This window comes from Apostichopus japonicus, chromosome 15 (assembly GCF_037975245.1).
Source record: "Apostichopus japonicus isolate 1M-3 chromosome 15, ASM3797524v1, whole genome shotgun sequence".
Lineage (NCBI taxonomy): Eukaryota > Metazoa > Echinodermata > Holothuroidea > Aspidochirotida > Stichopodidae > Apostichopus > Apostichopus japonicus.
In genome coordinates this window covers 26,503,813-26,520,756 of record NC_092575.1, presented here as the reverse complement: position 1 = coordinate 26,520,756, position 16,944 = coordinate 26,503,813, and the positions used below count along the sequence as shown (strand labels likewise).

At 35.5% G+C, this 16,944-nt stretch overlaps 1 protein-coding gene across 1 annotated transcript in view; it reads right to left on the bottom strand.

Moving 5' to 3' along the window:
* Positions 1-32: 32 nt before the first annotated feature.
* LOC139981253 (uncharacterized) overlaps positions 33-16,944 on the bottom strand; it is a 35,608-nt gene continuing 18,696 nt past the window's right edge. The window contains exons 4-16 of the mRNA XM_071993488.1: positions 16,090-16,763; positions 14,573-14,710; positions 14,112-14,196; positions 10,771-11,094; positions 9,772-10,230; positions 8,495-8,721; positions 7,902-8,063; positions 6,960-7,112; positions 6,180-6,240; positions 4,866-5,182; positions 4,282-4,459; positions 3,415-3,738; positions 33-2,529 (exon numbers count right to left, since the gene is read on the bottom strand). Of these exons, the coding sequence (XP_071849589.1) occupies positions 2,405-2,529; positions 3,415-3,738; positions 4,282-4,459; positions 4,866-5,182; positions 6,180-6,240; positions 6,960-7,112; positions 7,902-8,063; positions 8,495-8,721; positions 9,772-10,230; positions 10,771-11,094; positions 14,112-14,196; positions 14,573-14,710; positions 16,090-16,763 (3,227 nt within the window). The 3' untranslated portion in view covers positions 33-2,404. The remainder of the gene's footprint in view (positions 2,530-3,414; positions 3,739-4,281; positions 4,460-4,865; positions 5,183-6,179; positions 6,241-6,959; positions 7,113-7,901; positions 8,064-8,494; positions 8,722-9,771; positions 10,231-10,770; positions 11,095-14,111; positions 14,197-14,572; positions 14,711-16,089; positions 16,764-16,944) is intronic.

Below are 16,944 nucleotides of genomic sequence, written 5' to 3'. Positions count from 1 at the left end.
GAGATTTCAATGAAACTAAACATAAAATCTGATATAGATTAAGAAAGTATATTTCAAAACAGGTGGTTAAATTACATTAAGTTTGATTTTTCACTGCAGTGAGACAAAAATGATGTTTCCTTAATATCAAATATTGCAAAAAGCTGATAGTTATAATCTCCCTGTGACATGACAACTGCAGCCTGGACTCCTCTTTGCAAAGTAGGATTTGGTGTACACATCTCATATGAAAAGTAACATTACATATACACATCTCATATGAAAGGATTGTAAAGAAAACATCAACACTTTAGATACAGCTTTAAATTAATAACGTGGTTTAAACGTTTAAACGTGGTTTAAGTGATCATGTTTAGATATGCTAAGTAGTACTTATTGCTTAGGAAATTATGTATATAGTACATCTGTGATAGGAAGACAGCTTGCCATAAGGCTTTTTTTCTTTGTAAAATTTGAAACATGTAAAATGATATTTCAAACCTGTGTAATGGAAATCAGTTCATCAATTAAGGCAAATAAAGTAGTGATTTCAATAGAAAAATGAAAATGAATTAATTTAGAGAATGTCAAACTGATCAAAAAGACATAATACAAGGTTAATATAAAAGGAGTCCCAGTTGCTAAGACAAATCCAAGTTATAACTCCTTATATTCACATTTTTCTTTGTGTTAAATTAAACCAACTCTTGTTTCCTGCAACTGAATGCTTAACTGGAAAAGATTCTTCACAGACATCCCATATCTTGCTTCTATTTCCAGATTGACAGTATCTTTGATCCCTTTATTCTGAAGATGGAATTCTACCTGGTGCCTGTTCTCAAACCATAGGGTTTCCATAGCAACATCATTGAAGCGAGAAAATTCAAGTGATTTTTAATTACTAATTTATAAAATTTTTGATAGCCTTGAACATAAGGGATCAAGTTGTTAGGGCAATGAGCTTGTAATGTAAAGAATTCAGGTCCCAGTATTGTTCGACTGCATCATTACAATCTGGATTTAGGCAAAGGAATTAACATCAATTGCCATCTTCATCCAGGTGTATACAAAAGTAATTTTTAAAATATAGCTGCGTGCTTTACTTTGACAGCACCCATTTCCCACTGTGGACACCAACTAATCTAATTTATGAATATTGAGATTTATGGGTGTTGTAAAGTCATCTGACAAGGCTTTAGCCTACATGCAAGGCTTTAAAAACTGTCAACTTCATATTATATTTAGCTCTTATAAGCTTTGAAAAGAATGATTATTTGTAGTAGCAAAAAAAAAGGGACAATAACAATTACACACATTACAAAGTACTTATATAATCAATACATGGACAGTCAATGAGGATGGAATGAAGGACTAGTCCAGAATTAAATCAACTGTAAAGACAACTGTAGATGGAACCATCTGACCACCTTTCATTAATTGAAAATCATAGGAATGACAGAAGGAAACAATGTCAAAATATCATGTTTATTTGTATAACAAAATATGCTAACACATATGCAAATAACCATTCTTTCAACAAATGCAATTTACCTATGGAACAGTAATTAACTGCTTTCTTTACAGTACGTGTTACCAAGAATAAATAATAATACATTATACATATTATATTATATGTAAATTATAATAGTTGACAAACATTACTAACCACTTTTCTAGGATGTGTGTTACACTGTGATGTACTGGAGTTAGCACTAACATGTAAAATTGAAGTCATAGATTTGATTCGAACATACACTGGATCATGAATTATGGTTATCTTTTGCTGGTAGGTTTATCCATTGATTAGACTCTATTAATGTAAGAACATTAAACAATTGAACATAATATTGTTATTATTTATGGAAATTTTAATATTGACATCAGTGCACACACTGCTTACTTGCCCTATGTATTACCCAGGAAGCAATAACATCTCCCCGGTATGGCCCTCTCTGGGGTGGCCATTGTTTGATAAATCAGGGAGCTGTTATAAATATCTAATACATATAGTGTCTGATATGATGCATTATCATAGACCATTAATAGTCTGACAGCCTATGTTCTGAAATATAAATCTTTGCTGTCTAATCTTGGTCACCTGGTCAAAGTTGTGTTTACAAATGTTTCTGTACTTACATACTTGTTTTAAGTTTGCAATGATCACCAGCAATACATTATTGAAAATTTAAATATCTATGGTTAACACGGTATCAACCCTGTACAATTATGTGTATGAACCATGTGTCATTCAGAAAGGCAGACAACTGGAATCTATGAGATAATTAGTAATACCACTTGAGCTGATGAAATCAGCTACTTACTTTATGTTCCACAGTGTCATCATAATGAAACCAAAGATGGATTGTCAATTGATCCCCCGATTCAGAAACTCTGTTTACAATCGGAAAAAGACAAACACGTTTCCTCATCTTAGGTAGTAAGGGACATGAAGACCAATGAGACAGGGTTTCTCAGCTTCAACTGCAAGGTGCTGACTAGTCATATAGCAGCTGATGTGTTCCCTATCTAAGCTCCATTTGACAGATTTATCTGAAGAAAATTTTAAAAACATTTTGCTAAGAAGTTTTATAATGTGGTGAAAAGTACAACACCAATCCTATACTATACCATTCATAGATGATCTTAAAGGAACAGTCTGGTGGTAGAAAAAGCAACACATAGAACATCAAAATAGTGCATATTATGTTACTAACTCTATGTATGGATGCAAGGTCACTAGATAAACCCCTGAAGTATAACACAGCTTGAAGGGTATTATTTTCTTTGGAAATGTTGTTTGTTTCTCTCTAAAATGCGCAACATTATAAATGTTTATTCTCAATGTACAACTATAAGAGAAAGGTTACTTTAGTGGAGGTTAAATGTCTAGACATTACTTCCTTCTTGAGATGTTGATTTCTACATTACACAGAACCAGAAGGCTTAGTGACTTTCTTGTCAATATCATGTTTGTGTACCCAGGTGGTTTCACATATCAACTGTGACTTTCATTCCAGATTTACTTCAGCAGTTACAAAGGTTTGGGAGCTTTTCAGGCTTTGACACATATTGACCTCAAATGACCTATTGCTATAAGCACAAAACACTTTACATTTGTTTGACATGCCCAAGTGGATCTAGATAGTACATGTGAAGTTTACACAATCTTTCTTGAATTATTGTGCTTACAAATGTTTCAGACTTTTACCTCTAAAGAAAAGCAGGGTTTCTGTATTTATTTAATATGGAACCACATCTAGTGACAATACACAACATTGTACACTTTTTGTTTTTGGCCTATCGTGGATAAAACTCAAGAGGTGGTACACACAAGCTCATAAACGTACTTCTGTCGACAATACAAATGTTAGTGACTTTATATATAATATCACTGGAGTAGAAAAACACAACACAAGACAAAATAAAGAAACGTACCTGTTTGTAATACACCAGAGTACACATCAATACCCATCTGGTTAGTTGTAGTAATAGCACAGTGTGGAATCATCAAGGTGACAGGCTTGTGTAAGGTAAGGCTTTCTGGACCAAATTTCACAAAGAGGGTCAACCTTAGACTCTTGTTTGAGATAGGTCCTTTAATGGCAGGTTCAGTAGAAACCCACAGACTAACAATCCTTCCAGTGTGTAGTGCACCAGCTGGTACACGCAGAATGACACCTGCGATAACCATCTCTCCTCCACGCTGATCAAAGTATTGTTCTTTGTAAAAATTGGACCCTGGGAACAAAGGAAGTCTCTCTGATGGAGAAAAGTAATATATTTCATATGAAAGCAAAGTATTTTGCCACTATCATGAAACATGTATTACTATAAACTGCTTCAATCCACAATATGAAAATAACCTCTGTAACACAAAACTGATGTTTTCATATTACAATTTGTAGATAATTCAAGAAAAAAAAGAAGAATCAAATACATTTTTGATATGAGAAAGAGAGCAAGACCTGTAGTACATTATATCTGCAAGAAATATTAGCAACATTGAATTAATAAATATGAAACAATTAATGACATTTTTAATGAACAGAAACAAAAATAAGTATGAAGGGTATATATCACATTCCTCTAGCATTGACATGCCTGAAGCTATTTTCGAGGGAAATGATATATTCATACCGAAATAAAGAAAGGAAAATCATTCATCTTTTGTAAATACTGAAACATAAGGGTCGCATGAAATAACTGTAATGATCCTAGAATGTCACATAAGATTGAGAATAACTATATAAGTAACAAATAGAGAAGGAATACACATGTTGCTAAAACTATAGTGTACTTTACCATGCTCTTCCTTAGCAAGTAGTAACAGCCGTCTTCCCAAGTCCAGTTTTCCATGAGACAATTTCAAGGCTCTTTGGACATCCAGTCTCTTGTATCCCTCCTCTATCAAACTTTTGAAAGTTACTGACAACTTTGGTTCTACTTTTGAAATGACCTTCTGTTTCTCTAGATTTTTTACCTGAAATAATGTTGAAATATTACGAATTGTTCATAAAATTCATATTTTTCATTATACTTGCATGAAGATAGACAACTCTCTACTGCATTTGATTTGGCTTCAGTGAATATTCTACACAATCTCCCTGTACAGATGATATCTTCAAACCCAGCTTGTGAGTACTAAAGCATAAAATCACAGTTAAATGCTCGGTATTTTGTTACAATGAGTAAAAGGAGGACTTATTAGTAATTGAAGAGTAATTTCTTTTTCTGTTATGTGACTTGCATGACAGCAAAAAAGCTGCTTTTCATGTTAGAAAGTACAGTACTAATCCATTCTAAGATCTTGATTCTATGCAAAATGATCCTTGTGTTTCTTCAAGATAAAGTTTCAAAGTTTTAACAAGTTTTTGAAAAGCACAAACCATTTTCTTATCATCTTTCTCTCCTTCATTTTCCTTTCCATTCTTCTCCTGTGATGTACCAATGTACTCCAGCACCAGTCTTGCCACCTTATTAAAGTGAATAGCTTTCAATCCTTCATACATTCCGATCATTCTGTCTGGCATAATGAGCTCTCTTTCATCCAATATTTTCATCAGCATCTTTCCAGATTCTGCTGCTGTCTGAATTGTTTCATTTTCTACTGGCGTGAGCTCAAAATACACGCCTAGCCTTATACAATGTTGTTTATCTAATAGCTTTGCAATGTCTCCTCTCAATTGTTCATATTTGTGTAAGTCTGAAAGTGAAGACAACAACATATTCTTTACATTCGAAAAAGAATAGCACATGTACAGATTAGAGAAACAGATGCTAGTTGTTTGCCAGTTTGGAACAATGAGCAACATTCACAACAAACATGCAGAAGTACACATCTGGCCCACAAGCATGCAACCTGCATGGAAAATGTTGGTTCGCATCAAGTCAACCGTGGTGCACACAATAAATTGGGTAAAGTATACTGCCAACAACTTGCGTGCAACTTTTCAACTTTAAGCTCTTGCCTAGTGTATAATTCTAGTCTTGTATACAGCTTCACTTTCAAAGTTGCTTTGAGCTACAAAAATAGGAAGTGAGCACACTAACTGAAAATAAAAGTGTGCAAATAGAATTTAGATATTATTGGGTTAGGAAGGAAGATTGACTTTCTCTCCATCATAAGTGTTTATGTTGATCAAGTATTACCCAATAAACTAAGGTTATATAAGTAACAATCAGGTATGAATGGCAAGCCATATGTGCAATAATTCGATAAACCAAGTTAATCACAGTTACAACTCTGTTTTCGATCAATAAACTCAGTTTATCGCTCGATCAACTGAGTTTATCGATAAACTCAGTTTATCGATCGAAAAACCAAGTTTATCAAACTGGATATGGCATGCCACATGTGCAATAATTTGATCAACTGAGTTTATCGACTTTAACTCTGCTTTTCACTAAAAAAACACTGTTATCCAGTCGATAAACTCAGTTTCTCGATCGAAAACAGAGTTTAACGGCGGTAAACTTGATGTTATTTTTTTTTCACCTCTACTCAGACTCTCACCTGGGTCCATGTTCTCTATGTGTGCTTACTTTTTCATCTCCACTTATACACACTTACCTGGTGTATGTCTAAGATAAAATAAACAGCATTCATTTTCTTAACTTTATTTAATTTCGATGCAGGCCAGGGTGGACTTTCAAAACTAGCTAAGTTCACTCATCTGTTCCACTACCACTTAAAAACTCACCTGGGTGCAGTTCTCTACAAAGAATTTCCTGGCTTTCTGGAGATAAGAGAATGTTTTTCACCTGAAGGAAAAAACATAATATTATATAAATATTGCAAATTTCACATGTACAAAATGTTTAACATACAATAGAGCAGCCTATCTATCACACCCCTGTGAATGTTTAGATTTAAAGTAGGAACGTAATGTAGAAAAATAGAGCTGAAACAGACACGGGACAACTTTTCAAAAATGTGTGAAATCCAAAAGAAAAGGAATGTTGGTGACAACATACCTTTCATTTACGGAGTAATTAATTGATACATAAGATACCCATAAACAAAGTTTCCAATAACTGTTGACCTGTTAATAGAATAATAGATACTTTTTCAGCATTTCACTGTATTGTGAGTTTCTCATTCACGCAACACCAAAGAGTCAGCAAAAGTTGGAAAACTGGATCAAATTAAGAAACTTAGGTACACCAGGATCGCTGGAGTGACTGCACAAACGATAATACTAGAATAACAGGCTACTATAATTCATTTGTATGCAATTGTCATCCACCATAAATATTACAAAGAAAAGGATCCATGCGAAAACATGCCAACAAATAACTATAATTCAGTCACAGCGTTGACATTATTCAATCAGCCTGTTAACAGCTGCAAGACTTTCAACAGACAGGACAGGAATAAACAAAGATATGATCAGAAGAGAGAAGATGCCGCTTAATGTCAAGTATTGAAGAGACTTATGAGAACACAAACAACTGGAAGACAATCAGCAGACATAACTCACCTTTGATTGGAGGATAAGGGCTGTCTGGTTCTTTTCATGTTGTGATACTTTTAACTTCACATCAACCATGTCAGTGTCTCCATCATTGTTTCTGTTAAGTCTGAACTGATGAGAGACTCTACTGGCAGCACAGAGGTGATCTATGTCTACATGCTAATGGATAAAAGATATTGAAGATCAATGTACTGAGGATGAGAATGCTGTTATGTAGTCAAAGAAACAGTGCAAAATATAAGATATAAGATTTAAGGAAATGCTGGTTAGGAACCAAGAAATGTGGCCGTATACAAATCCTTAGATTTCATGGGCAGCTAGTGAAGATTATACTTTCTTTTGTAATAAAAAAATCCATAACAACATTGTAGGTTAAACTTGTCCAATGGGGAATGAACCCTACAGAAACATAGTCAATGGATATTCATGTGATTGTAGATGAATACTGGATTATATCAATCATTCTGTTTTTGATGAGTGTTCAGAGAATTAACTAGGCAGGCATGTAATTGTCTTCATCATTCCTGCTCACAGGACAGCCACCGAATCAACATCCCACTCCAGCAAGTGAGAGTTTGCCACAGCATTTGAACGCTACCTCAAAATACAAAGAGAGGTGAATTAAAGACATCCACATTCATCACCAAAGTGCAGACATGGGTGAGTGAAGCTTTTTGTGAAACCATGTGAGAGAATATAGGACCAAACTTCATTTCCAAATTCATTAACCAAAAATACCAAACCGCACAAGATTCTGTTCAACAACACTGCCAACCAGAAGTTTTGCGTAGATTCTGATCCCTGTGTTATTAACCAGAAAGTAGAAGTTGTATATAAGACCAACATTGTAACCACTACAACACTTTGATCCACTTTAGGTAACCAATCCTTAACTACAAGTCGTGCAATGTTAAAAGACAAACTTTAATAGCATTGGTGATTACAAACCTTTGTTGATTCTTCCTTCATAAGATGGTAACTATCACCGGGTGATGACATCATCAGATCAATGTAAGAAGCAGAATCTCTGCTGTCATTCAATGTCCGGGTAACTTGAAATGTTGTATAGTTTCCTAGACTCAGTTTGGACTGGTGGTCCTCTAACAGCAACTACAACATAAGAACATGAAGATGTTAATTCCCCCCAAAAAGCAGATATTCAATTATGCAATTAGTTGTGCTTCACTCTTCTTCAGCACTGCTATAGCAAGTAACAGCAGCTTTTGTTCCCTTAATTTAATTAATGTTGCTTGTTTCTATCAGATCCTGTAAATCCTTGTTGCAAATTTGAGTGTACTGTTTATATTTCAAATGTAACAGAGTTTTCTCTTTGATGTGCTATGATTAATCAATGACTATGTCACACAACTGCACCCTTAACCAATCACTTCATAGTTTGCCAGTGAAATACGATAAAATTCATTATGCAAATCATGAAACAAAGCAAGATTCCCAGTATCTGACTTACAGATCAAAGTACAGAGCAGAATTGACCTTACACTGCTGTATATATCACCATGGTAACAGGAGATTATCCTCACCTTGTACTCTTCATCACTGTCCTTACAGAAACAAACAGTTATTAAGACATCATCTTTGGCATCAAGTATCCCACCAATAAATGGAACAATACGGAATCTATGCTTCTGTTCTGTTTCTTGGCTGACTAAATTAACAAAGACGTAGCTCAGGATGTTAATGTCAAGACTGATTTTCTCCGGGTCTAGCTTCCAATCAAAAGATTTCTCTTCAGTCCAAGTTATTTCACCTATAATAAATGATATGATAATGTCATTTATCTGATCTCTTGTAGAGTTTGTGGCATCCAGTATAATGGCGAAACCAAAACCACCCTCAAGAAGCGATTCTATGGTCACAGATCCACAGTCAACACCATGAAAACTGAGACCCCAGTTGGAGAACATTTTAATCTTCCCAACCATACCATCAACAACATGTCCATACAGGGGATTGAATCCTTAGGTAGCCGTCCTGACCTAGTATCAGCAGAGAGAGGCTGTGGATGCAACGCCTTCGCACCATTCAACCTCATGGGCTCAACATTCAGGAAGGACATGACTAAATTGTCTTCTGTCCCCCCTCCTTCTCCCCATGTTCCCTCGCCCCCCCCTTCACTCCTCTTCTCACAGCCTTCTTCCACCCCTTTTTTCTCCACACCTTTGTCTTTGTCCTTCTTCAGTTTATTCCCTATCCCGTTCATTTAATCCTCTCTTTGTCCCTTCACTGTTTATCTCCTACCTCTCCTCTTCCAATGTTGCTTTCTTCTCTCCATCCCTTGTCTACTAATCCCCTTATATCTATCTCATTGTGTTCACCATGCTCATTAACATGTCTGTATTCTGTGCGTGTTTTTGTCGCTGTTACTGTTACTTGTCATTTAGCCTCTGAAGAAGATCCTGCTAGGATCGAAACATCAGGCCGACTTACTTTTACACAAATAATATTATACAAATATATTACTTGTGTAAAAGTAAGTTGGCCTGACGTTTCGATCCTAGCAGGATCTTCTTCAGAGGCTAAATGCCTCTGAAGCCTCTGAAGAAGATCCTGCTAGGATCGAAATGTCAGGCCAACTTACTTTTACACATTCTATTACACAGGCTTTCTAGTGGATAAGCAGTTTGCTAACAGTTTTATTTTATTTAAATATATTACTTGTTAATCTTCAATACAGTAAATATCAATAGCTTATTAAGTATCATATTTTACAGTACTGATTCCCAGCATATAACTCATTTTTCTTCTCCTGGTACATTCATCAATTGCATTAAAAGTGTTTATTGGTCACCACCATTACCTTCTTTTAAATGTTCTTCATCTTTCAAACCAGTGAAGATCATAACACCATGTCGATCTGGCTCAGGGATAATAGCCGAGTGAGGAATAGTCAGCACGGCCGGCTTGTTGAGAGCAAGTCCTTCTGGCTCTAGTTTTATCAGGGGTGTCATTCTGCCCCTATGATCACTTCCAGGGAGGTGTATGTCAGGATCATAAATCACTTTAATGGCAATAACATGATCAAAGGACACAGCATCTTCAGGAATAGTCAGATGTACCCCCATGATGCTAATAGTTCCACCTTCATACTTAATCCTGTGTTCAATGTATGAATGATGTTGCCTCATTTCAAGTATTTGTGAATCTTTTCTTTGCTTTGGTAGTTCCTCTTTCTCGGTTCTCTCCATCAAAGTCTCCTTACTATGGTCATGATATTCCTCTCTTTCATCAGAACCTTGTGATAGAGTTGATTCATGAGCTAAAAATAGAATATAAATGGAAACACAATCAATAGTACTTAACTGAAGCCTTGATATGCAAAAAAAAAAACATATTAATGTAAATTTCTACATCAATACAAAAGCCCTGCGATTGATTTATGAAAGAGGTATTATTGAAGGAATCACATAGATATGTAACACTAGCTTTATAATGTTGGAGAATTTGACGGGTGGCAGCAGACAACGGGAATATCAAAGAATCTAGCATCGTTCTCTGAGAGTGACAATAATTGGCTATTCTTTGGGAACTAAACTGTTCAATATTTTGTATATTTTCACAGAAATCTTATATTTCTTATATTTTTACAGAAATGAACTAAATGGGAACATATAATCGGTCAAAAGATTCACTTATAATTACTTTTACCATACACACATCATAATAATTACTACTTTAAAATAACATAATGCCTGAAAGCCGGATATTAACCCCTGACTCACACATATTTCTAGAGATTTTACTGTACTGCACTATTTTTGTTTATGTATTCTGATTACACCATTGTATCCATTCTTACCAGGCCAGGCAAGCAGTTCTGGTGCTTGGTTTTCTTCAAATTGAAAGGGGTCAACTTTAGACTGATATGGAGCTAAAAGGTTTTCATTTGATCGGTTTAGCTGAATATAAACCAAACCCTTTTGTAGGTTAGTGACATCGTACATATTGATGATGTTTCGTGTCTTCATGAAGTTAATCAGAGTGATTCCTGGTGTCTCTATCAGAGAAACCCTGCGTAGCATATCAGTTTCTGCTGGTGGTAGACGGAACAGAGTTGCTAATTTCAGAGTGCTGTCAAGAGTAAGATCATCGGCAACATTGACCATTAATCTGCCGTAATCAGCTGAAACGAAAATAAATGGATAAAATAGAGTTAAGGATCACACTCAGCACAACAAACCAATTGATAAACTGATTATTAAATAATAAATAAGATCACATTTTCCTAGTTATCATTAATTATTAGATTGATTTGTATTGCATTAATATATAAAAGAAAATACTTTTCTTTCAAATCAGTTCAATAGCTGAAGAAAACCGTAATTTATGTGGAATATGAATAAATTGAATTGCTTTTTAATGTACTGTTGATGCAACTGCTAATGTACACAACAAGCATCAGTGTTACCATAGCAACATTACTGGCACCTTTTTAAAGCATAGCAACAGCCTTTGATGATATTTAAAATGAAATGATTTCCAAATCATAAATACTCTTCAACTTTTAGGATCCTGGTGCGATCTACCTCACTTGATGACCGAAAAGTTGAAACATCATCAAGAGGTATTAGGTGAGGCTTTTATTTTCTATGATATTTCACAAAAGAGACATTGGAGGTGTTGATATGCTTTATGTTATTTGATTGTTGACCCCAGCAACGTATACATCTGGACATCATACTATACACTATAAAAGCATACCGACCATGCAGGGCCATGCTTCTCCTTACAATGTATGTTAATATAACTCTCTGTCAATTCAAAGTTGTAGGAGTTTTGCATCCAAACACTGCACCTTTAACAGGCATTTACTGTACGTTTGATATTAATTGCTCTAGTTTGAATGATGAATTGATGTTGAGATCCCTTTTCTCTGTGAGAAAATGCTTGGTCTGTGCTTGTGAGTGCATGTATTAAAGACAGTTAGACTGGTATTGCTAAGGAACAGTGAATCCTGTCGTCTGCTACCTTTGTCAATGTACACTGTGCATGTATAACAGAGTGCATTTTACCATTCTTACCTCCCCTTACCCTTACCCTAGGTTCACCTTTACAATCTCTCAGCTAGTACTGTAGCACAGACAGGAAGTCCTCTTACATCACAATAATTCCCAGAAAGTTAAAGTTTCTATTTACAACAACATAACAACCGTAGATCACTAACACTTTGACCTCTACAGTAAGTCTCTACAACAGAAACCCTACACCTGTCTGTGCAAGGAATGTCAGATCTCTACCAATCAAATAACTTTCAGTATGATGTCATTCCCAATGATGTCATAGTGAGGTCATTTCTTAGTACCTTACCCGGCTGTGTTTAAGGAGAAAGTTAAATATGTGGACAGAGTAACTTCCTGTCCCATCCTCTGTAATCCATTGTCAAAGAGTATATAAGATGTAACTTTCACCAATTGTATTCAGTGTGATTCAACCTGTAGGAGCCGTGCTTAGCACGGTTCTCTCAAGCTTACTTTCCCCTGACACAGTCACTGTATTCAGTAGATATCTAGCGAGATGAAGATCTAATGTACCGTTTAATTCAATTTCTTGTTCTTGTCCTAATTTTTGGGTATATATGATAAAAGTTATAAGTGTTACCATGGGGCACATCACATGACTATCCATGGTTCGCAATATGCATTTTGTTTTACACATCTCCTAAATTACTGTATGAATGACTTGCAAATGGCCTTATTTAAATTAAAATCGCTGTAAATTTGTTTCAGAAAAATATACAACAGATACCTAGATTGGTTATTTTGTTTGTATTAGATAGTGATCACATGACTACCAAAGGATAATGTGCTTTAATGTACACCATGTCATGCAGAAACCAATCGCTTATTACAGACCACATTCCTAATTATTAAGAAAGATTTTCAGAAATTAAATTCTGCTAGCCATTGATTTGAATTAAAGTAGAAGTCTCTCTTGAAAACAAAATGATCCAGCCATAGTGCTTTTAAGGATTTTACACTTTCCACCTTGCGGGGCACAAATGACCTTTGACCTTCACAAAGAATTTCTGGGCTCTTGTACACTTTATAGGACAGTCATCTGCCTTTATGACATCTGATCAAGCTGCCTATCTTATGATGTAATCTTAAAAATTTCCAAAATGTTACCTTTTCTGAACCCAAATAACCTGTACCCTCCACAAAAAACAATAGATTTTAGTACTCATTATAGAGAAGCCATAGCCGTATTCAACAGCTAAGTCTGCAGCTTCCTATCTGGATTTACTGTAGTTACATAGTGTTCAAGTTTTCACACCTAGTGACCTTAAACGTACTCTGACCTAGGTCACTTTGTGTACAATAAACAAAGGCTATCATACCATGCATATATGAGCTCCTCTCATTTTCTGGTTCTGGAGATATAGCACTTAGATATATTCACATTTTGCCCTCTGCTGACCCAAAATGACCTTTCACCTTCACCACAAACAGTAGGATTCGCTGAACTAATTACAGGAATCCACAAGCCACATATACATAAGATTTGAATAGGCTACCTTTCGTGACACATCCTGTTTATAAGATTGTCACAATGTTTCCCTCAATTACCCTCCAATGACCTTTGACATTCACAACAACAAAAAACTTCAGATCCTTTGCTCACCAACAGCAAGCTACACACCAAGTTTGAACTACCTGCAACTTCCACCTCTTGAGATATAGTGTAAACAATGTTTTCATAATTTGACCTGTGATGACCCACATGACCTTTCACCACTACCAAGGACAAACCAGTTTTCTTCTGGCGTTTACGAGTAAGTGACACATACACACACACATGTCATCACCATCACATAGATTCAAGGAATCAAAATGATTTAACTTGTTTCCATGATACTCCTTAATGTATTTACACCTCTGCAGAGCTAATTTGACTTTTAATATCTTAACATAATTGACATTTGATTATCCATCCTACACCACTTAAATTGACAGTGACCACCCCCAACCCCCACCCAACACTCCACCCCAACCCCTTGCCCCTCTCTGTACATCTCCCCTGATAGCTGTGAAGATCTCCAGGTAGGAATATTTAAGGACAAACAGACTTATAAAAGGAAACATTAAACTGCCTGGAAATTTACAACCAGCTGTAGTAATTATCTTTTTATTGTGATCCTACCTGCCAAAGTTGATTGCTGTGATATGTCTAGAGTTTCACGTTCTTCAAGTAGGGTTTCTTCCTCCGTAACAGAAGCGGATGAGACCTGAAAATAAACAACATAGGAAAGATAGTTGGTGTACCGACACATTCAAATAAGAACCTCAGTTTTCCTTTCTGTCACTTGTCAAGTTACACCAATTGATTCTTTAGCTGATAAAAGCAACTGATATTAGCATCTAGGTGAATGTACTCATTATACACTTTACACTATTTGTAGTAAAATGTTCCATGAATTTAGAACACTATTGATTAGCTCAAGATTATGTTGTCACATTGTAATACCATCAACAGTGGAATATGTTATAATAAATTCAACACATTAATGGTCTAGTCACAATATTTTGCTAACTTTGTAAACACACTTCATATGCTACTGGTGGTATACTTACTACAGATACACTATACTAAATCATACTTACCAATTGTTGCTGATTCAAGGCTTCCCTAGTTGACTTCAGGACCTCTTGTAAGGCCATGGATTCTTTGGCATATTCCAGGTGTGACTTCACAAGTTCATCTTTTGTAGCTCTCAGACTTGATTTAGCATCTTCCAGCTCCTGTCATGTAAATAACACAGTAAATGAGACAAGAACGATGCACCTCCCAGTGGTTTCATGCCACAAATAACCATAAAGTCAAATGACTTACTGAGTCCTTGCCAATATGAGAGGAAACTTTAGTTGCAATATTTTACAACAATCTGAATTGCTGAGCAGAAATGGCAAGTCTTGCAGAATTGATTAATTCATACCTATGCAAAGAGGTGTGAAGGTCAAACAAACTTCACTTCTGCATAATCAGACTCATTCAGACTGTAACCTGTAATTGAATTTTTATCGCAATTAAAATTGTACAAATGTTTTTAGCAAAAGGCTATGTAAATACCAAGTTTAAAGTTGCAACTGCTGAAGTGATTGCATTTTCAAATTTCTAAGACTTTACATATAGTGACCTCAAACAACCTTTGACCTCCATGAAAAACAATAGGGATCATCAACCCACCAAGGGCTACCACCATAGCAAGTTTACGTTCATGCAACTTCTAATTCTTGATATATCATCTTTTCAGGTTGCTCAGCCTTTGACCTCGGGGCACTTAAAATGAGCTTGACCTCCATGGAAAAAATGATAGAGAACATTTAATCACTAACGGCTACGTACATACCAAGTTTGTAGTTGAACCAACTTTCACTTCTTGAAATATTGTGCTTACATGGTTTTCAGACCTTGACCTCTCTTGACCTTTGACCTCTCTTGACCTTTGACCTCCATGACCAACAATATGGATCTAAATACTGAGTGCTACCTACATACCAAGTTTTAACATTCAATTATATCAATTAGTTTTATTAATTTTTTGTTTGATGGTCAACAAGTCCCATAATATGCGTTAATCTATTACACATTGTGTAATAGCACATGCGGAATTCCAGTTTCCTTTGCTAGTTAACTCAATCTGTCACATGTAACTAAACAAATACAACACAGTATATCAGCTGAGTGGCGAACTTCCACATGAAAAGAGCATATTCCACAATGAAATGAATACTCTCTGAAAGTTCTGTTCTTTAGATAAAGATTTTTACCTGTGCATGTTCTTATTGGACTCTCTGAACAACAAATGAACTTTGTCCTACATATTAATACAGTGAAAGTAACTGTACATCATATGAACTAAACATCATACTTGCATAAAATTCTTGAGACAAAAAGCTCTTAATATGTTCATCATTTAACCTCTACTGTTGGACATAATAAACATTCCCTTATTTCTGAAAATACATATTGTGTTTGCAAATGGTAACTTACAAATTCACTTTACACTAATGGATCAAGCAGAAAGGTAGTCTTGTTCAAAATGACTAAATATCTCATGAAACAAGTCATGTAACTTGGTCATCAGTTATCTATAATTACATGCTATGTGAAGTCTAACCTCTTTCTGCTGCTGAAGTAATTCTTCCTTCTCATCCTTCAATGTCTTCAGTTCATCCCTGAAGTGTTGTATTTCCTCCTCTGTTGTCTTTAGTCTTCCAGTCAGCTGTTGTCTTTCTTTGTCTGTTGCCTTCAAAATATCTTTCAATTGTTGTTTTTCCTCCTTTATTGTCTTTAGTCTTCCAGTCAGCTGTTGTCTTTCCTCCTCTGTTGTCTTTAGTCTTCCATTCAACTGTCGTCTTTCCTCCTCTGTTGCCTTCAATGTATCTCTCAATTGTTGTCTTTCCTCCTCTGTTGTCTTTAGTCTTCCAGTCAGCTGTTGTCTTTCTCCCTCTGTTACCTTCAAAATATCTCTCAATTGTTGTCTTTCTTCCTCTGTTGCTTTCATTGCATCATTGACTTGCTGTCTCTTATCTTCTGATCCTGTTAGTTTATCACTGAATTTTTGTCTCTCCTCCTCTGCAGCTTCAAGTCTTCCAGTAATTTGATGCTTTTCACCTTCAGTTATTTCTAGTTTATCGGTGAGTTGTTTTCTTTCCTCCTCTGATGTCTTTAGTCTTCCAGTGAGCTGTTGTTTTTCATCTTCTGATTCAGATAGTTTGTGAGAGAGTTCCTGCCTTTTGTCTTCTAATGCCTTTAGTTCATCCTTGAGTACAATCTTGGTAAGCTTTGAATCTGAAACAAACATATAAAGATGCAAACATGGTTAAACATTGTCTTCCACCCAAGAGATTTAGTGATATAGATGAATACAGTTCAATGTATCTTCATAATTTATGCGGTAAAATCTTCCAGGAAAATATTGTGACAAACTTGCCCCGAATTTATTGAGCTAACATTTTGGTCAAACTATAGC